Below are 22389 nucleotides of genomic sequence, written 5' to 3'. Positions count from 1 at the left end.
TTTTAATATTCCTATTAAAAACCATGCCGGATGCAGATGAAGTGTCACACGGAGATGTTGACATTCAAAACAGAAAACGGAGAAAACATCAGCAGAGAGAGACCAGAGAACACATTAAAGGCTTCTTATTAATGTATAATTTGTGTAATTATACACTCAGCCTTTCTGGGACTTAACATTCAGGCCAACCTAAACAAYAATAATACAAAGTTTTCTATAATGGCTTCTTGCAGAAAGAATGACAGTTGTGGGAAATAAAGCAATCAATATTTGAAAAGGTCTGACAGTGCTSTGAGACAGCGTCCATCAGGTTCCACTAGATGTCAGTGGCACAGAACCAATTCCATGGCATTGAGTCCACTTGGTTCGTTTATGTATTTATTTATTCATTTATTTATCTATTTATTTATTTATTTACCATCTTTACGTCGTCTGTGAACCRCAGCCCACAGCAGCTGCACCAACCCAGGGCTGATGACAGTGAACTGAAGCTAAAATAAGTCTCACCTCTTTTTCCCCCCACCCCCTTYTGTTTGCTTGATTTGAAGCCTTGAAATCACAACGCCAGAAATGTGGTGGGGAAAGGTCTGAACCACCGCAGCTTCTTGGCTTTTCCTAAAGCAGAGCCACGGAGCTCCCTCCAACCCTGCCCTCTCTGAACACCTCGAAGATAAAGATTTTTATGTGAAATGCAGTGGAACTGATCCACGTGGAAAATTATAAGGCACATACAACTTCTGTGGGTTTTGTTGTTTTTTTTCTTTTTTTAAACCACACATTCTGAAGCGTTGTTACAACTGTGCTGCTCTGGGTGGCCCAGTCGAGGCCAGAGGGGGTGAAAAGTCCACGAAATGGAGGAAAATACAGAAAAAAAAACAGAAAAAAATTACAGAAACCAAAGAATAAAGCAGAACACATTGATACAATGCTCACAATGACAGCAATGATCAACTCTTCTCATTTCTTTGGCCAACAAGCAGTGATAATTGCAAAGCATTCTTTGTTTTGTACTGGAAATACCTGACTTTATTTGGATACACAGGTGTTCAGCACTGGATTGCCACAATACCTGAAGTAAGTAAAAACCAAAACACACCAAACAGGCTGGTTCTCATCTACGTTCTTAACAAAACAAAGCTGCCAAGTAATTGTTGTTTGGAAATCATGAGAGAAATAATAAGAGGGAACTACAAAAATGATGAACTGGAATGACAGCTGAGAATCATAGTTAAGGAACATATGAAACCAAATGGCAACAGTTCTAGGCATTTATTCCAATATCTTAGAAAATAAAAATAGAAAATATTCGGCATTGCATCACCATTTAAAGACAGAAAAACAAATCTTTAACTTAAGCCAAAAGAAGATGTGAATTGTTTCCTTGTTGTTTTTTTGTTTTTCCATTCGCAGCCTTTTTTATTGACAGTACAAACAGACCCCGCTGGTACAGATTTGAGTCACAGATGCACAAATTCGGACACGGAGCGCTGTTCCCTTCTCCCCTGCACCAAGCTGCTCTGCCCCGGGCAAATCTCCATCCCACTAACAAAACCCTCCAAACCCCAATTTTCAGTGCCCTGGTGAGGCACAGCAGCCCCAGGGCAGTGTCAGCAGCACAAAGCTCGGGCACATCCCACCCATCTCAGCCAGGACCAGCAGCATTCCCTGCATTTGGCAATTCCAYCTTAAGGCAAGAACCAGAGGGTGCAGTTTTCTACCTCTCCCCTCCAGAAACTCCCTGCTTTTCCAGATTCCAAGCATGACCCCTGAAACTGGGCAAATGAGCGGAACATTCGGCATAAGGAATGCTTTAACCAAAGTAAAAGAAGGAATAAACAGGGAACGCTTTTCCCRACAATAAATCAATAATTTTCCCTCGGTTCTATCTAAAATCTAAATCTAACTCTAAAATGTTAAAGCATTTTATGCATTTTCAATAACAAATTGCAACTTTTTTGGCAACTTTTTTTTTCTTTTTTTAATAAAAATCCAGACAGTGTTCTCTGTTTGCAATCAGAACCACACCCTTAGTGCAATATTATATTTATTTCTTACAGTAATTTTGGTTGCCATACAAGAGTATTAAGGATTGGGGAAAAGTGCAAGTTACAGGAGCTTGATTTTTTTTTAATCAGTCGAAATAAGAGGAATTAAAGCACAAAAATTACAGCAACATAGATAACGTGAACACAAGTTGTTACACAAACTATAGCGAGAAACATATTAATATCTAGAAAACAAAAGAAAAAATGTAATGGAAAAATTATCAATATTTGTGGCTCATACACATAATCATCGCCAGATCAACTGGGTAATGCTTTTTAAGAACTGAGAGGAAAAGAAAAAAAAAATCACTATTTTTTATTAACTTAAGTACCACAAATAATTAACTTCTTTTTGTGATATGTAAATTCTGTAAATCAACAGTCACATCTAGTCATTTTATAATATATGAATTAAACTTAAAATGTTCTCAGACACCTAGGGCAAGGAGTCTGTGCAGTTATACACAATTTACATCTTGTAAGGTTTTGGTATTGTATACACAAATATTACAGAAACTAGGCATGTAAATGCAATTTATTTAAATTACAGTATATAAACAAAAGTTGATCCTAAAACCCAGAATATCTTAATATCTCTAACGACTTTGTTTTTCACTATCAGAGTAGCATGAAGGAAATGGGTCTTCTCTCCTCCCCCCAACATTTCCAGACTGATGAAAACACTCGGAGGCCATGGCATTCTCTGTTACTATTGCTTTCTTTTTTTTTTTTTTTTTTTTTTTTTCAGACCCCTCCTCGGAGCTGGAGACCCAACTCCACCGGGCAGAGGCGCGTCCTGGTGCTCCTGGTAGGTCCCCTCGGGTCTCCCTTACCTTTTTGCTTTGCAGGACACAACATGAAAAACAAAAACTATTCCCTTAGAGCTCTTTAATCTGCTCTTTCCTCCTGGCTCTGTGCCTGCCCATGGAATTCCTGAAGAGCTGCACAAGCAGGGACCATTCCTGTGCGAGGGAGGGATGAGCAGGGACCCCTCCATCCCTGGCACTCCCCGGGTGTGGCAGCCCGACCCACAGGAAGGTTGTGATCCAAAAAAAAGCAGCTTGAAAAGTCAACTTCTACATTTCTCTTGTACTACTGTATTGATTTCCTAACGTATTTCTGGCACGTGTTATAGAGGTAATAGCAACTGTACCCAAAGAAACAAAAATAAAAATAAAGAGCATGGCATCAGTGGTTTATTTACTGAATTCTGTCGTATCACCAAATGGAAGACAAATGATGGCTAAATTACCATTATTTCTTTTTGTTTTTCACTTCTTGAAAGTGTGTGATGGCCTCAAGTTGCCTGCATCGACCTATCTGAGTGGAACTGCCATTTTCTACACCTCCCCTGGAAAAAACTCAGCACTCCTGGMAGGAAAACGCCTCGGTGCCTTGTTTTTATCACAGGGTTCCTCGCAACTCCCCAAACACAAACTGAGCGCAGTAACAGATGTTAAGTCAAAAGATTTGCTGTTCCATAAAGGGGGCAGGAGGYTTAAATAAATTGATTTTTATGAGTTTCCAATGCAGTTGGTAACTGTAACCACTTTTGAAGAAACACTCATCCTCCTCTGTAGAAGTTCTAGCAAAGATAGAAAATATAACACAGCTCTGCTGGTTCAGATGCATCCAAATGAGGTTGATTTTAAAAAGGTCAAGACTTTTTAGTTATTCCACAGAAATAGTAGTAAACCACAAAAAGTTATTTTCTTTTTTTTTTTTTTTTTTTTTTTTTTTTTTTTTTTTTCTGTTTTTAACTTCCTAGCACTGAAGTGGCACAAAGGCTGCCCAGTAGACCAGCCACTTATTTTCTTAAAATATTGTGCTTATAAACTATCTGTACAACTATTTAAACTTGCAGTAAAGAAAGATATTTAAAATGCTAAACTTTATGTACTCATACTAGGGCTGTTGCAGACCTAATTAGACACTTGTTTGTGAGCAAAAAATAATCACAATAATAAAAAAATTAGAGATAGGCTGGACCATATCAAGGACCATATCAAGGAAAGAAAGTTCAGGTACCTTGCAAAATGTAAGGGAGCCTGAAAGTTTGGTAGGGAGGCAGTGTAGCCGTCCACACCCAATTTACCCACCTTGAACATCTTGAATATTCTGTCCAGAAAGACCTACAAAACTCACAGATATTCAGAGGTGTTAATTACAAGGGGGAGTTCAAACATGCAGAGAGAGACTTGTTAACTTGAAAATTTTTAAAAAATTAGTTGGTTTTTTTTTTTTTAAAGCCATGTGAAGCAGCCGTGGGTGTTTGTCCCCTGCTGATGGACATCTCCTGGAACGTCCTCTCTGCCCCGGACTCTGGCAGGGTGAATTCCCCTGGTGCCAGGGAACGGGCCAGGGGCAGTGCCCAGCCCGGTGTCCTTGTCCTGAGCCCGTTCCTGGGAGCAGGGATGAGGCTCTGGATCCCTCTCCAGCCCTCCTGGCTCTCGGGACGCGTGCCCTGCCACGCTCAGCAGTGCTTTCCCTCTTGGCATCACCCCTCTGCCTTCTCAGATGGAGCTCCAGCAGCTCCACCCCTGCCAGGCTGAAATCCCTCTCTCACTCCACATCTTGGCACCCTTCCCCCTGATTTCAGCAGGAACATCCATCTCTCCTTTCCTCTTCCTGCTGTTCAGCACAGCCAAGCTCTCACCCCTTCCTGGATTACACAGCCCCTCGCAGGGCTCAGCTCTCTGTGGCTCTGTCAAGCCCCAAAGCTGCACCCAAAATCTGTCCTGGCTCGTGGAGTTCACACTTGATTCAGCAGCAGATTGAGAACCAGGGGGTCTCAGGTTCCACCCAGCTCTGCTCTCTTGTCCCTCTGTGTGTTCTGTTGTCCCTCCTCGACCTCTGCTCAGCCCCTGCTCCATCCCAACGGAGCGTGCCCTGCACTTGTTCTGCCACCTTGGAAGAGCGCTAAATACAACTGCAGAAATAAAGAAATACCAGGTAAAACAGAGCAAGGTTTCCTTTGGACTGACTCCAGCACAAGAACCAGCTTCACTGCCAACAAACCAGGGAGCTAAAGCTGTAAAAAAAGAGCAACGTGAACTCCTGCACCCAGCTCAGTATCTCTGATGCCGGTCAAACTGGGTTTGAGTGGCAATGGAGCAACCTGTCCTCTAAAAATGAACCAAGGGCTGGGGAAGGAAGCCCATTCYGAGACTGAATGTCAAGAAGAGAATAAAAGCAAATGCAATTCTTTGTTTTTCCAATAAAAGAAGCCCTGAAATGTTTGCAATTGTAAAAGAAAATCATCCCGTGACGGTCCCGGCCGAGGGCAGTATCAAGAGATAYCATGTTTTAAGTTAACAATTGTCTCTCTCACACATCTCCCCACAGCTTTGAAATAAAATGGCCCCACATCTTTAGCATCTTTAGGTTTGTGTTTGGGCATGTAGCAGGCAGTCTGCATCACCTGAGTACCAGGAATTGGTCTGTGTTCCCCCTCCCCCCCAATTTTGCTGGCACTCGCAGACAGACAAGGCATTTGGGGTATGTCAGTACCAGCCCATCTCTAGTTATCAACACAAGTTGGTGAGGCAAAATAGCTATTCTTATCTGTCCAGCAGCTGCTTCAAAGCTCTTTCTATGTTCATTCTGTGCCCAACTCTAGTCACTCCAAGGTCTATCAGATCTTCCTTCTGTAGATTTGGTAAATGTGTGCCATCTATTTCATTGTCCATAAATGTTTCTTTGTGTTCACCTAAGTTTAGACTTTCCAACCAATCTGCCACATCTGGTTTAGTCCACAGGTGGACAGGCTTAGTTGTAAAAGGCTTATTTGAGATTGGCTGTTGTAATATTGAGGGAGAAGGAGACCTGCTGCGCCCTGTGGTCAAGCCAAACAAGTCCCCAGAAGGGGGCTGGCTGGGGAGGCTAAATACATCGGACAGAGTTGGAGACGGAGAGGAGGCTGAAGCAGAGGCAGTCAGAGAGGCAGGCAGGATGTCTTTGTTAATCTCTGTCGGTGACATCACAGGGCTGGGAGCRTGCCTGGCTCCTGAGGTCCTGCTGTCATAGTCGGGGGACCTGCTCTGCAGGGAGATGGGCTGGCTGGCTCCGGGGCGGACAGTGAAAGTGATGGTTGTACTTCGTGTACCTGAGACAGTGCTCATGACTTCCGTGCTCCTGCAAGGGCAAACAGACAGGCACAGTTAGAGCCAGCCCCGTAGCAATTCCAGCACGGGAACGCTCCGTGTCCCCGCTTTTTAACCAGGACTACAGAAATGGCATCGATAACTCTTTCCCAGAAAAGCACCACCAATGGTAAGCCATGGTTAAAGACAAAACCTGTGCTTATGAGCAGTTCAGGAAAAAACGCCTTCCAGAGCACATTCCTTCCCTTCTCAGCTCCTGTTCCCAAACTAGCCCCGGTTAAATGAGAAACACCGAGTGGGACAAGCACATGAGCAGGGCCAGGAGCTGATCTCCCATTGCCATGTGGAGGGTTGGAATCCTTCACTTCTGGCTTTACGGAGGATTTATTTAACAATAGTAGTTGTAGAAAGTTTCAGGAGCAGTGGATTCTGGATCTTTGGGCATCTACTCAGTGAATTTTGCAGAATGTCTACAATCCTGTTTGTTTCTAGAACAAGCCTCACAAGCTGCTCTTATTTCCCTTTCTATTCATGCTTTAAATACGAACCAGTCCTTTTAAGGTTCCTAAAAGGTCTTTGYGTCCATTTCCTTCCACTCTCAAAATCTGCTCTGGCAGTTTCACTACAAAACTAAGGAGACAAACTCCTTGTTCCTGTGCCTGCCCGGAGCTGATGGTGTTGGGATCAAGTTTTGCCTGGAGAAATTGAGTTTGTGATGATGAGCTCGGCRGGCCTGACCCTCGCTGAGGGGCTCGCTCAGATGCCCAGCCTGACAGGGTGGGTGAAGGAGCACGACCCTCTGCTTCTGCCTGCTGGCTGCAGAGGCAAATTTAGAAAGTTTGGGTCTGTTCATGTCACAGAAGGCCTGACCCCACAGCCCTCACTCCCATGGGAAGAGCCCGTCCAGCAGCACCACCGAGCCCTCTGTGCCTGCAGCTCCACAGTGCTTCACTTCAAAAACATCCTGCCAACTGGGAAAACCTTCAGACAACTAATTCAAAGCACTTCCAGACCAAAGGAATGGTTTGTTTATCCTCGGAGCAACGCCACGGACTCCAGAGGATGATGTGGCTGAAGCTGGGCTGAGATTTGCAGCCCAGATTCTGACAGAAGCCCTCTGTTCCTGGGTGCCACACTGTCCCCAGGCTCTGCCACTCGTTCCTGCTCCCCCCTTGGTGGGTCCTGCTCACATCCAGCTCCCTGTCRTTAAAACAGCACCAAGAATAACCTTGTGGAGAACCCACATCTTATCGACACCAGCATTCCCACTGATTTCCCYRGGGCTGCTYCWTGTATTTCCATGGGAACAGGGGGATCTTTTTGGAAGATTGGTACTTCACTTAAAAYAGTAGGAATAATGCTTCCAGCACTTGTGGCTTTGTAATTTAACAAAGAAAGGGAACATTTGGCAAGGTTTTGARGGTTTCCTGTGATGTTTTTGGAGCCTAATGGCTCTCATTTTCTTCTAGGGCTGGAACTAAGCAGTCCTACAAATAAAAAGTCTATGGCAAGAAACAAATTCCACTAACCAAGGGGAGCAAGTTATTTCCACCTACCTTACCTCAGCATTAGGGTCTCACACTCATTACTGAGGCATGATATAATTTAAAATCAACAAAGAGCCTGCTTTGAAAAAGGTTGGGGTAGCACTGTCCCAGTGATGGCAAGAAGGAGCTTTGTATAAACAGTGAAATGAATCCCTRACCTTTACCTGCAATCACCCCTCTACTTAATGTCCCTGCCTTGCAAATACTGGAAATTAGGGTTTTGTATTCACACCCACTGTGGCAAGGTCAAATGGATGATGAAAATCCACCTTCTTTTATTCCAGGTGATGAAAGGTAATTTCTACTGCTTGACTGGCAGCTCCAGGCTCAAGGTACACCTTCAGCTTTGGAACTCACTTCAGCTGCTTCTCCTGTTACAGACTCCCTGCCCATCCTTGCTCAGGAAATTTCTGCCACTCTTCCTTTAAATGAAGAATGTTAAGATAGTAAAGCAAATGCTCAAAMGTAAAATCTGAGAGCATCCTGCTTTTTCTCAAGCCAAAGGTTCAGGATTGCTGACTATTAAAACTCTGGGACAGTGATTTCTATTTTTTTTAAATTTTAAAATAAATTTAAGTGGATTTTTTTTTTAATTTAATTTCAGCTGATGGCAGAGGTTTCAATACCAGCTCAGTATTTGTAGGCATGTGAGTGTTCAGCCCTMAGGGAAGTCTGCTGCAGTACTTCCAGGCTTGCAGTCCACGCCTTCAACTCCAAGATTATTTTTCCATGTTCTTTCCCCCTTTCTCCACCTGCCGTATCGACTCCATTCTTCCAGGCTGCACTGTAATTGTAATCCAAGGGATAAAGCAAGGATATTTATGTAACTCCTATGTATCCTAAATTATAATTTACATCTCCCCTACGAGCTGGGATGCAGACACAGCCTCSAAACCATCATCTGTCTCACAGTTTATGGTTGATTGGTACCCTGGTCAATAAGGAGCGAGCACATTCCAGCTGGAGAGAAGGCACCGTGTGTTGTGTTATGGGCTTTCCATGCTTTCAATATGAACGATTTCTTATGCCTTATTTGATCATCTGTTATCCTAAACATATTAAATCCATACTTAACCYGCCAAAGCCCAAATTTCATTTTAAAAAAGGTGAAAATCCCAGTAATTATTTTAAATAAAATTTGCTCTATTAGAATCAGCATATGGTGGTAATTTATAAACATTTGYTGCTGTGAGCCTGCACTGATTGCAATGCCCATTATGTTGCCTCATATTAAAATCAAAATACATAACCTATATGTCACAACTATGTGGCCTGCAAGTATAAAAGCCAACAGCACAACTTGTAGCCAAGAAATTCTTTTAMATTTTAGATTTTATTTGCAGGATCCCAATTTACTGTTAACTTAATATCAGAAGCAAATCAGTGCAGCACCTCCCATGGAAAAATAGAAAMACCCACATTATTCTCAGCTCATGGGAGCTGTTTTAGCCTGGAACTTTCCAGAAGACTTGCTGGTTCTGACAGCTTTTCCATTGTATTGAAGAAAAACATCTTAAAACCCAAGAGGAGCAATGAGAGGAGTCCCTGTATAAGTGTACTGCAAGAAATTAACTTCTTACAGATCTCTAAGGCCACACAAAGCYCAAACCTCTCCTTCCCCTCTTGATATTTCTATCTTCTTCTTGGGTTGTCAAGGGAAAATTGCACGGCAGGGAGGTRAGACAATAACTGTCTGTTTTGGGGGAGATAAAGAGCACGGGCTGATGTGATGACTGGCAGGATGCAGAGCTCCTCACAACGGCGTTATTTTGGGGAGCTGCTGGGTGTCTGCTGCCAGGGAGGAACAATTGTGAGGGGCTGTGGGAGCCTGTCTGTGCAGGAGCAGGAGTTTCCATGTGAAATGTCTGCAAACCAGCAGGAAGGGGATGGTGCAGGGCCAGGAATAAGCCTCAGCCCTCTCTGCTGGGTAACTGCAGGGAAAAGGGAAGCTGGAAGGAGAAAGGGAGGAATCCCACGGCGTTCCAGGACAACAGATGACCACAAGGGCTCGTTTGTCTTTACTTTTAACCTCACATCGGTGTGTAAAACTGTACTATCCCTCCCCACCTCTCCACCTCCAAAAATCYGACACAATTTTGGCACATCTGAGAAGTCCTGACCCACATTTAGGTGCTCAGACACATTCAGGAATCTGGCTGTATGTGCTCATGTTTCCAACACMTTTTCTGAGTACTCCTCTGGTGAACGGGGCTTTTATTTCACCTTGAGACAACATCCAACTTCCCATTTTAGGAATGGCTACCATTTCTGGATTAGGATGATCTAATCCACACTGCACTGTGAGAAACACAGTCAACACCAAAGTCACTAAGATGCAGTAACAATGAGTGAGCATTAGAAAGCAGCAGAATGTACAACACAGAATAGTCCATGCGTTATGGTCGGCACTTACTTCATGGCACTTCAGCATGACCCTCCTCTGACAACAGCAGTCATGACAGCAAATAAAAATGACAAAATGGAATGACTGAAACGCTGCAGAGATCACTGACAAAGCAAGCAGTCCCGTGAAATCGGCTGACAAACAGTTAACGACGTGAAATGGGTCTAATGGGAGAGCAGCAAAGGGAAAAATCAAGGCACTTATTTCATCCTCCACCAAACCCAGACACATTTTACAATAAACCAAATGTAGGATCAATCCCTATACAGAACTCACTACTAAGTTCAGTTCTGCCTTACCTGTTTGTGGGGGAAAAAAAGGGAACTTTTCCAGATATTCATTAAAAAAACATACTCAGAGATGGCCGAAACCACTGGCCAGTTTCACTTTTAGCACCTGTTATTCCAGCACAGTGCAGGTTATTCTTCCTAGAGGACTTGATTCCATGTGGTTACTCATCCTCCATAAGTCCCACATTTAACATGAGCATTGCCCACCACCAGCAGTGACACTGAAGTGCCTGAGAAGGCCATAGGATTGTGCAAACACAGCTGGAGAAGCACAGGCACCACTTGAAACAGAAGCAGTTTCAGCCTCTGGCACGGCCATGGATCATCTTGGCACAGTGCTGGCGGTTTGTTTTTCCTCAGCAGCACTCCAGAGGCACTGAGGCAGGATGCACTGCTCCCTGGGGCTGTGCTGTCCACCCCTGGCAGCTCCTGGGTTTGTCCTGCCTCAGCCACGCTGGTTTCACCCCCTGCATCCCCTGGGCTGGCACCCGATGGCCGTGCTGTCCCAGGGAAAGCCCTGCCCTGCTCCTCTCCCAACCCTCCCAGCAGCTCTCTGACAAAGGCAGTGGCCTCTCCAGTGGGTTTATAGCATTGCTGTATTTATGGCATTGTGGCTGTTCTCCTCATCTGCAGGAGGGCATGGATAAACCAGATTAAACCTCTGGCACCACAATTGATGGCCGTAAATTCTCAAAGTAACTGCTGGCCAAAATTGGGATCTGGAGCTCTCTTCTTGAAGCTTCTGATCAAACCCTCTAATTATGCTTTAATTAGTATGAAGTAAACAAGCACACCCTTCTCACTTCTTCCTCCTCATCCTCCTCCTGCTGGATTCCTTTTCCCTATCCCAAAGGTTGGTCACTGCCACTGAGGAGCAGATGGTTTCCAGCCAAGCATTTCCATGCTCTATTTAAAAATCTTGAAGTTTGGTGTCTCCATAAGAACCATGGGAAACTATAAATACAGGGTGTAAAATGGGTGCTAAACCAAGGTGCAGAGAATAAAAGCAAGTTTAGGGTGGTTTTAATGCAATAATTGAGAAATGCTGTTCAGGACCATAGAATAATCTCTTCCTAATCCTCATTTATCACAAACACACAAGGAAGGCATTTTTATGGGTTTCTGCAGCTGGCCATTACCCAACTATCTGGAATTTATTTCACCCCTGTGCCATCCTAACACCCTTGGATGAACCACAGTTTTCTATCTCCTGGGTGTGTGAAAAGAATTCCTGGTGGTGGTTAGGATTCCAATCTGGTCTATAATTTCATGTAGGCCCCAGAAGCAAACACATATTTTTAATTTCATCAGGCTGCCTGTGCTGTGAGCACCCCCAAGCCAGCCTGTGAACGTTGTTCCTATTTTTAGCACCTCCCAATCCCTCTCTCTGGCTGAAGGACACAACAGGCTCATTTATGATCACTGCTCTGCTTGCAGAGATTATGAGTTGTTCTTCAATTTAGCAGAATCCTCGCTTTTTGTCAGCTAAAATTCCTCGGTGTCTTTCTAATGCTACCTCACAGGGAAGRGCTGCAAGTTCTGCAATTGGTTGTCATGGGCTTTAGAGTATTGGGGAAAAAAAATACCAAGAAACTCCAGGAATTTTGCCTTTGAAATTCAAATATTAGCTATTACACCGGAAATCTTCACAAGATGGTATTCCTTGGTCATAATATTTGACAGCTTTGTAAAAAACTGTGTCAGCTGTGCAGTCAGGCTAGAAAGGCTGTAATTTATTTAACTTTTGGAGAGACAAAGCGGGAGTGAAAGCAGTGAAAAAACCACAGGGCTTCTGAATCCACAAGTGAACTTCTCCATTTCCATCTCTCTGCCTTACCCTTGTGGAGATGAAAAGACACTGCCTGCAGCACCTTTTCATGCACAATTTCAGTGTCTGTGGAACGCTGATTCTCTGCTGTTCTCCCTGGATTATTATTTGCTTAAAAAGGAAACCCTGAGCAACCTTTCCTGGTGGTTTCAGCGCTTGAATTTAGCTCATAATTAAGGAGGCAATCACATCAGTTTGGAAAACAGCAGGGAACACAAGCCAGCCCTGTTGCCTCCTGTTCCCACTGGGAATTCTTGGGGAGGTGTCCTTTTCTCCCCCAGTCAGGTGGCAGCCGTGCTCTTTGCCACTGCCATCTCATCCCATTTATCCCCTCACAGCTCTTCTGGCACTGTGATATCCCATGGTCCTCTCTCCAGTTTGCAAAGAGGAGTGTCTGGGTTTACTGTTCAGGGAAGAAGCGGGATTTCAGCCACACTGAAATAATGTTTTGAGTGGGTTTTTTTTTCCCCCAATTAAGCTTCCATATTCTATAATGAAGACTCAGTATTTGCCAAAGCTGAATTAGAAAAATTAAAAAACCTCAAGGCTGGAAAAAACTCATGAATTTGTGATATTAAGTCAGATCTTCCTCTAAAATGTAACATATGGGGCTATTTTGCTTACATAAGTTTGCTTTTCTTCAATTAAGTGCTATCGTTTTCAATTTCCCCCCAACCTTTACACCTTTTAGAAGAATAAAATTATTTCTATATACCTCTACTTTTCATTTTGCTCTCAGTAATGGTAGTTCTTTCAAACTGTGTTTACAATAGCCTGTAGTTGGCAGCCTCAGTTATTTTGTAATCAAATGGAATGCTGAAGATCTCCACTGCAATCTGGAAACACCTATCAGCTTAAAAATAAAAGCTGATAAACAATATTATACATATGAAGCTACAGACAACATGTTCATCGGGCTTAACAAGAAAYATGATCAACATCTAGAAAAAATAATGTTCTTTTTACTTTTCTTCACGTTTAAAGGATATTCCTGTAGGGCCAGCTCAATTCCTGCTCCATTTAGTCAAGTGCCACTGATGGGAATKTCACAATTTCTGTGTTTTATTCCCATTTTTCAGTTCTAAACACTGAATCTCCTCCCTGTCACCAGTTTGATGACTTCCATCTTGCAGGAAACAATATCTAACTGCGTGGTGCTGAGGCTGTGGATCACACTGTTTTCTGAATGAGCAATCTTTGCAATCAGCAGAGACACCCTTCTCTTAAAAACAGATTATCTTYATGCTCGGAAAGTACAGCAGCTTTCCAAAGGCTGAGCTATTTATTAACCAGCAGAATAATTCTAATAAAATTGATGTAGATGCCATCTTTTTTTTTAAGAAAAAACAAAGCCAGCAAACCCTCAGTCTCCTAATAAAACAAATAAAATTGCCAATCTTTTTTTAATAAGTGGGGATTTAATGATATTATGTCCCCATTCCAGACAGATGTGTTTTGAACAGTGCAAATTGACTTTAATGGGCAATTCTCTGAAATACTTTATGATAAAGTAGATTAGGAATGGTCTCAGCATGAATCAAATGACACCACACAGTGAATGTGAAGCCACCCTTGGCAAAAACACTTTTTACCCATCTGAAGCCAARGTATCTCATGGGACTGGAGAAAAATTAAATTATCACCACAGTTTTAAATGAAAAAAACTAAAGAGGGAAAAAAAAATAAAAAGGAAGAAAAAATTAAAGAGAAATCTAAGAAATTCACATCAAAACAACTGAAAGGTTTGTGCAAACTGCCTTTGAAGTTGAAGACTGAGAAAGCTCCTGTCCTATCATCTAGGCAACAAGAATGTTGACACTCTAAGAAATTGYTGTTTGGCACAGACCATTCGTTAAGCAAATACAGAGCACACTCTTTTTTCATCTGTGTGATTTACAGGAGAAGTTTGCAATGGGATGGCAAAAAAAATTTAAAAATCACACCTTTTTAGACAATGATTTGGTTAATTACTTTTACCTTGTACTGAGACTCGCGGTTTTCGTTCCAGTCGGCGACTCCAATCCCTCCCCTGGCTTTGAGGATTTCTCCCTGTTCATTTGCTGCAGTATTGAGTTCAATTCACTAATGACATTAGCCTTGGGGCCTGAGAGAATCGGGCTTTTCACCTCGGGCACGTCCCCCCATAGCTTGGATGTCCTTTGGGGGACAACTTTCGCCAGGTTGGGCGGGGCACTGATGGGAGGCGGGGGCGGGGCGGGTGGAGGGATCACAAAGCTGTCTACAGTTTCCTCGATCAGCGCGTCCTTGTAAAGTGCATTGCTTTTGTTGATTATGGGCTTCATTTTTGGCTTAGGAGGTACTGGGGGTTTGTCCACCAGAAATGTTTGCCCATCTGCATAGACTGTACAAGTATCCACGTTCTCCCCGCCTTCCGAGGACAAGGTAGAGATGCTGGACACCGTTGAGATAGTGCTGGTTGTCTCTAAGTGATGGTCGCTGCCGCTCCGACTGTCCACCTCCTCGATGCCGGAGTCGGCGACGTTGTCGAAGCTGTCGGGGGGTGGCAGGAAGGAGGCGGGCAAACAGTTTGAGAGCCCCGCCGGCTTTTTGCCGTCCAGGGCGTTGGCCGGCTGGCCGGGCGAAGGGGCGCCGTTCTTCCTCTGCGCCATCAGGTCCGCCGCGCGTTCGTCGGGGATGTCGAAGCTGTTGGCGAACTCCAGGGGAGGGGGCAGCGGCTCGGTGAACAGGAACTCCTCGTCGATGTCCACCGAGGCCAGGGGCGGCGGGGGGATGCGGAAGGGCAGGATGACGGGGTCGTCCACGGAGCTGGCAGACACGATGGTTTTGCCGGGAGAAGCCGGGGGCTCGGGCGCGGCAGGGACGCTCAGCTCGCTCTCCGCTTCCTCGCTGCCCTCCGGCCTCTCCGGCGGGGAGTTCTCAGGGCTCGGCTCCATCTCGGCTCCCTTCTCCTCCTCCTCCTCCTCCTCCTCATCCTCGGGTGTATCATCTGACTTGGCCGTGTCCACGGTGTGCACCATCAGCAGGCCAGCCGACTTTTGCTGCGAGGTATCCACGATGTTTATCAACATGTTCTTCTTCTCCTCAGCTTTCTTTTCTTTCCCTGCATCCGTCTCGTACTTGTTCTCAGTCTCCTGCCGTCTCAACAGGCCACGGGTGTTTTGCCTGGTGACAGTGGCAGTAACAGGAAAAGTCGTTTCCATGTTGGGTCTCAGCTTTGTATCGATGTAAAGCGGTTTGTTAAGGTCGGTTTTGACGGCGTCCCCTTTGCCTGGAATCTGTTGCGTTTGCTCTTTCATGGCTCTGTCCCTGGCCGAGAGCGCCAGGGCAAGCGGCGAGTTGGGGTCCAGCAGCTTGCCCGTGACCGGGTGGACATAGCTGTCCGGGCTGGGAGCGCTCAGGGGCTTGGCTACCCCCGTACCGCCGTCAGGACCTTTCGTTTTGGACGGAGCATTCAATGTCCTTGAGTCGCTCTGGCTGCCGGGCTCGCTGCTGTTRAAAAGGTTCTCGGGCTCTCGGGGGGCGGGGATGGGAGACGGAGACATGAGCTGTCGGAAACCGTCCTCACTGGCAAACATGGCCTCCTCGGCGAATTTGGACTGCCTCATCCGCGGGGTCGGCGGCGTTAATCCCACATCCTCGTCTCCCAGGTCTGTGGACAGGAAGGCTGGGGAATTGCGCCTCGCCTCCAGCCTCTTCTCCCTGTCCCTCACGGCTCCCGCGATGGCGGCCGCGAACGGGCTGCTGACCCCCAAGCTGTCGTCGGGCCGGAGCTGCCCGGGCTGCTCTGAGGACTGCGGGTCGATCTCCATGCTGCTCCCTTGGCTGCTTTTCCCGCTGCTGCTGGTGGATGGCTCTTTGACGATGATGGTTGGGATTGGAATAGAGCAGGTTTTTTCCGGACTATCCTCCACGTTGGATTGTTTRACCAGCATCCCCTTCCGCCGGGCCGGTTTGGCCGGCACATAAACCGCTTTGCTGGCAATTTTCCCCACCTCAGAATAAGGGTTCTCCGGCATTTGGCCCCTCTTGCTGCGGAAATTGGCCTGGGCCGCAGCGCTCCGGTTGTACAGATCTTCCGAGTCCAGSGAGTATCGGTCCAGCTCCCGCCTGTAATAGATCCCTTTGTCCCTTATCATCGTCCCCACGCTCTCGGGCCGAACCAAAGAGATTTTTGCACCTGAATTCTGGTTGAATGGAGGTTTGATGGTTCCGTAGCTCCGGGCCGTCAGGGATTTGGGGGAGTTGTACAGAGAGGGGGAAGGGGGCGGCGGTGAGGGAGGTAAGGACTGCGGTGGYGGTGGGATATCTTCAGAGGTGTCGGGCATTGAGAGACTCCTGGTAAACTTCAGCATGGGAGGGGCCAGAAACTGCCGCTCTTCCTCCGTTATYCCTGGAAATCAGAGAGCGCGTTTAAAACACCACCGGGATCCCTCACACGGAGCCATTTCTCCATCCAACCCAAAATTCCAGGGGGCATTTCCCATGGCATGAGGAATATGCACAATCATAAAAGAGGCCTTTAGGTTGACCCCCACCGTAATCATTCTTTCCTGCTGGACATCCCATGTGCCAGGATTGAAAAGGATGCTACAGAATTTTAACAGAACTGATGGCTGACGTGCAGGGAAATGTTTGGGGTTTATGTATCATCAAGGCGGCTGTAGAAAAGCACATTTTCTTTGGAAATTATTGAACAGGGAAGATACTCTGTGCAAAAGAGTAGCTTTTGCCTTGGTTTAGAACTCTAAAAATGCATATAATAAAGCAATGTGGAAACCTAATGAATTTTTAAGATGCAATTGAAATTTAACAAAAGGACTACGAAGATCCTATTGGGGGAAAAAAACCCCATAATGTAGCATTTCAAAAGATGACATTATATCATTACAAAAATGGCTTTTAACATAAATAAACTGGGTAATACTGGTATAGTTTGTATGCTAATTTTACATCAGCATAACGCTCTTCTAAAAATCGCAGCTAAGATTACTAACAGGAACAAAGYAAGCCCAAATTTGGTCTGCTCTTTGCTTCTTTGTTGCAAAATCATCTATTGCCATAATTTCAAATGAAGAGGAGAATTTTAGTCCATTTGATCAGCAGGATTTCTTTGGAAACTACACAGCATTACAATGATCTCATCTCAATAAYGAGGAAAAAAAGGATAACATTTTGCCCTCATGTTTTGCAAAAGGCTTGTACTGACCTTTTTTTCTTTCCCCATGTTACAGGGAACATTCTAAAGAAAGTAATCAAATTATAATTCCATACTTGCCAGGCAGAATGTGGAAATTACACCACCTTGCACACAAACTTCTCATKAGCTTTGTACAAAGGTTAAGCAGTCACTCACTGGGGTAAAGATGTCGAAGAAACACGCTTTTGGAAAGAAGCAAAGTTACTGAAAGTATGTGAYTAATGAACAAAACCATGCAAGAGAGGCATTTTACCTATAGATTTTTGTCTTCTCATTGTACCCCGAGGTATACCCAGAAAAGGACCTTGAGGGCTCCCTGGGACAGTGGGCGTCATCACAGCAATACCCTGTCTCTCATACATGGACTACAAAAGAGAAAACAAAAATCCCAACAGCRTTAAAGCATGGAAGTCTCTCCCAAGTGAAAATAATACCTCATCCACTACGTTTTTTACTGAGAATTCCTAAGGAAAGCAATAAATCTGGGGTTATTTTTGGGGAGGAGGGGGAGGGAGAGAAAGGGAAGGCTTGGCTCTGTTTAAATGGTCGTAAAAGGACACCAGATATAAGTGGAGTTTGTTGGCATTACTTACAAGAGAACAGGTTAAGGTGGGTAATGGAAAAATATGCCCAAAATGCAATAACACCAATTACTTCGTAACATGCAAAGTTTTGTAAGATCGAATTCTGCACTTGAATAATGCAATTTCAGACTCCAGGGGTTTAATTTTTAATAGGTGCTATAGTATTAATGCCAATTCTTCCCTTACAAAGCATTGTGCATTATTTAATCAAGGCTTTAGATATATTAGCAGGAATAAAAGCAGTGCTAGGTGGCTCCCACTCACATTCATATCTGTAGCTGAGGGAAAACATCTACTAGAAGGCCGCTGTTTTATAGTWGCCACTCTTGAGTCCACAGTTGCATTGTCTGCAATTCTTGATGGCTTGGAAACTGGCACTATTTCATCCACCTTATCTGTAATATAAAAGCATTCAGTAAAATAAATATCACTCATCCAAAGAAACGGAGACGTTAAGTATTGCAAGGTCAAAGGAAGAGATTTACTTTTCAAAAGAATGCAAAGAAAAAGTTTTTTTGGCATTTTAACAAGGCAACGCTTGAGCATCATAAGTCGTGCAAGCCGAGCACTTTTTATTGCTGCTACAGAACATGCATGCTTTAGTTTTAAGCCTGCATGCATTTAATGTTTACTTAGTGTGACTCGAAAAACAATCCTCTTCTTCAAACCTTCAAAATGTGAAGGGAGAATATCTATATAGAAATGGAAAGAAGACCTTTAGAAATAGTGAATCCGTACAGCACTCTTTCAAATAGAGATAAGCAGACTGTACTTAGTCATCAGAATTTCAGTGATATTTTGGACAATAACAAGTACTCCAGAAGTGCTCTTTTATGCCTATTCTCCTTAAGTAATCACATCCTGATTTGTTCACACTCTTGGACTTGTAGGCTAGCATTACTAACTGCATCCTTTGTTTAAATGAAAATTTTATGTGTTATTTTTTTTCTAAGTCTCTTTTAGTATTTTTTTTTCTAAATTTCTTTTAATAATAGTGTGGRAAGGTATTTAATGGTCAGGAGCCGAGCAAAAATAGGCAAAGTCCAGATCTGAATGAGAACTCCAGCATTTGGATTTGGGATTCTGATCTGCTGCATGATGTGATGGTAAAATACAGGAAAAAGTTTAATCAGGATATKCCAAAGCTGAGTGCTGGTATTAGCCCCATCTCCAACTTTGGTCACAAACAAGGTTCATCAGTATTTAATATAAAATGTTACTCGCTCACACTGAAGATTTCAAAGTACAGTACAATTATTGTCAAAATACCTAATTATTGCCTGACCATTCCTTTTTTTGCCCCTTCTACAGCTACAAAACCATGGCATGGAGAAATTCAATCACTAGCCCAAGCCACCAGGAGAGTTTAGGTTTGGAATCTCTGCCAGAATCCAAACTGGAATCACATCAACAGCTTTCCTTACTACAACTTCCATTGCATTTGCTTGCCTGTATCCTGTTAATTTAGTGTTTTTTCCTTGGAAGCTTCATGAAAATCAGGATTAGTTGCATAGCCTGTGGTGGTGCTGTGAGAGGAACACCTCAGCCTGGCTCCTAGGCCTCCACAACACAAGCCAGAGCAATGCTATTTTCCAGCAATTAGATCCATCTCCCAAATAACTGAATTCATTATTTGTCAAACAAGGACAGTTACCTTATTAGGACACTACAGACTAAAAACCTGAGTTTTTTTGTGATCTACAAATGGTGTCACTATCCCAAGTATTGTATTTAGTGATTTAAATTTTACCTCTCGCTGGAGAGCAGTGCACTCAGGGCCCTGGACACTGACATGAATGGGAATAAGGCAGGAGGAAAAGAGCTTTTGATCCCTCTAAACAGTAGATCTGGCTGATGCAAGGATGATATTTTAAATGGGAGAAGAAGAGAGGGAAGAACTTTTAGCCTTCAGGTTAGGAAGAAGGTTGACCTAGAAGTGGATATTTCAGTGTCACAGAGGGTCAGGGAGCAGGCAGGAAAGGAAAGGCTGAGCAGGACCAGTAAGCTGAACACTGCTGAAAGCTGTCTCACAAGAGTAGTGTTGCTGTTTCTTTTCAATTGAAGTTAGCATTCAAGTCTTTTCATTGGTCTTTTTTTTTGGTGGGGTTTWAATCATCCAGTGGAAGGAGAAAAGGAAAAAAATTCTTAAAATCGTCACATATATTCAAAACTAAAAACCAACTTAACRTCACATTTCATAAGGCTTTGTAACACAAACTTCTGAAGGAAAAATATCTGCACTTCTGCCCAGCAAAAGGCATCAGAAAGCAGTGGTGTAACCATGAACACTTAACCTACACAGCAAAAATGTGGCTGGTCTGCAGAATGGTACTCRGGGGATCTACCACCAAGAGCTTCAGCTGGGCAGAGATTTCCTCTTAAGGCTCTCCCACCCTTGTTCTCATCCCAGAAGCCAAACAACTGGTCTTTGGGATACAGAAAGAACGAAGCCTTGGAAATGGAAGCCCTCAAAATCCGCTCATGAGAAATAGAAATATGCCACGTAAGAAGCGATCCCCCTCATTKTGAACAGACACACGTAACCAGATACCCATTCAGACAACAAAAGGCTACAGGGAAAAAGAGATGAGGCCATGACAGACACTTGGAAAAGCATGGAAATATTTGCTGGGGATGAAACATACATACCCTTCAACTGCACTGATTTTGCTAGACAATCCTGTAAGTCAGATCCTAGGTTTGGATCTGACCAAAATATCAGTTGCTACCAATTCTTAATACCGTCTATACTATTTCCATGCAGGAAAAAAACCCTGGTTTTGTGCGAGTTTATTGCAGGTTTCTTGTCTGTAGAGAGGTTTTCAGTCCTTCTCACCCTACGGCTGATCCCATTCGCCAYTTTTAGCTAAAGCACTCGGAAATGGGAGACGAGGGCGGGTTAAAGCTCGAGCTGCTTTGCAAGGAACTCTTTAGGTTTTCCTTGCATGGCACTTTCGGTGGCAGCACCGCAGAGCTCCTTCTCTTGCTCTACTGCCCTTGGATCAGAAAGCAAATGTAGAGTGGAGATTGTCATTTTGGAGCTACAACAAAAAAAGTGAGGCTGCAGAAGCAGCCAGCACGTGGAGATCGATCCTAAATGGCAGCAGCTACGTGGCGGGTCCTGCGGGAAACATCAGAAGCTGAGCGCCTGGCCACACCTGCCCCACCCTGCTGGAGCGAAAGCACGACGTGAAATAAAAACATTCTCACTGCCTGATCAAACGGGCTCCTCCTATGGGCTGGCTGAACTGCAGACAGAGCCACTCACGCTCACCCCAGAGAAAGAAGAGTTAGGGCCAAACCTTCGCTTGCCTGCGCCTCGAGCTGTTCATCCCCACAGCACTGGAGTGCAAACCCCTCCTGAATTCAAATAGACTGGAATAATTTGTCAGGCTCACTAATTAGCTCTCCTCCCAACCTCCTCGTGACCTCAAACACTCTGCAGCATGAACTCCTCGTACCAATGAGAGGGGAAGCTCACAAGCTCACGTTGGAAATTCTCTGAAGAYAACTTCACAAATAACCCTGACAAAAGAGAGAGAAAAAAGCCACAAAACGGATGCAAAAATTGGCACCTGTCAKGAGGTTGTGTAGACAGAGTGGCCCAAAGAAGCCCTCCTCCAATGGGATTTTTAAAAGGAATACAGCTGGATGAAGGTCAAAAGGAAGGAATGAGGGAAATGGAGGTTGGCTGTGCCAGCTGCATTTCCTTCTCAAACCATTCGTTCAGCAGAGCACAGCCACAAGCACACACACACACACACACRCRCTCTTACAGGAGCAGTTGGTGGCTGGCTGGCACAGTAACCAAATCTGATCTGCTGTGCTCTGAATAACCTCAGCCTCGCAGAAAGACAGGGAAGAAGAGGCTACATCTCACTGGCCGGAGAGCACAGCTCGGCTGCTGTCACAGAAGAGGATTTTTAGGCCTATGATTATTGCCTGGCATTTTCCACAGAAACTGCCCTGCACCTCCCCGAGAAGTCACAACGGCGTGTTGAGAGTCAAACACAGGAGCCATGCTACACCTGTGAGAACCTGCCCCGCCACTCCAGGGGCTCCCGGGAACAGCATCCTCCCGGAGAACTGTCAGGGATACCACATGGAAAAGCCAGTCTAATGCCTCTGCATGCATATAGCAATTTGAGTGCCACTATATTAAATTCCCCCGAGAGAGGCAGCACCGACAGATATAAAGTAATTTATTGCCAAAGTGCGTTTCCATCTGCCCTGTTGGGTTACCAATGGGACCCGTGCCCTGCTCAGGGTGCCAGCCCTCAGGAAATTGGATGGCCTAAAGGCACAGAAAGTAGTTGTGTTTGATCAAGATGTAGGTCTCGTCTCTGACAAAAAGCTCTTAATCACAGAGTAGCACAGTACCCAACAGCGTCATGACTTTTACATTCTCA

At 44.6% G+C, this 22389-nt stretch overlaps 1 protein-coding gene across 1 annotated transcript in view; it reads right to left on the bottom strand.

The window, feature by feature from the left end:
• Positions 1 to 778: 778 nt before the first annotated feature.
• Positions 779 to 22389, bottom strand: part of SHANK2 (SH3 and multiple ankyrin repeat domains 2) — a 117026-nt gene continuing 95415 nt past the window's right edge. The window contains exons 6-9 of the mRNA XM_057372993.1: positions 18245 to 18375; positions 17629 to 17761; positions 14195 to 16589; positions 779 to 6179 (exon numbers count right to left, since the gene is read on the bottom strand). Coding sequence (XP_057228976.1) covers positions 5606 to 6179; positions 14195 to 16589; positions 17629 to 17761; positions 18245 to 18375 — 3233 coding nt within the window. The 3' untranslated portion in view covers positions 779 to 5605. The remainder of the gene's footprint in view (positions 6180 to 14194; positions 16590 to 17628; positions 17762 to 18244; positions 18376 to 22389) is intronic.

The sequence above is a fragment of the Malurus melanocephalus genome, unplaced genomic scaffold, assembly GCF_030028575.1.
Source record: "Malurus melanocephalus ecotype Western Australia unplaced genomic scaffold, MMel_1.1 scaffold_182, whole genome shotgun sequence".
In the NCBI taxonomy this organism is placed as follows: domain Eukaryota; kingdom Metazoa; phylum Chordata; class Aves; order Passeriformes; family Maluridae; genus Malurus; species Malurus melanocephalus.
The sequence above is the reverse complement of the archived record's forward strand: the minus strand, read 5'-3'. Positions and strand labels throughout refer to the sequence as shown.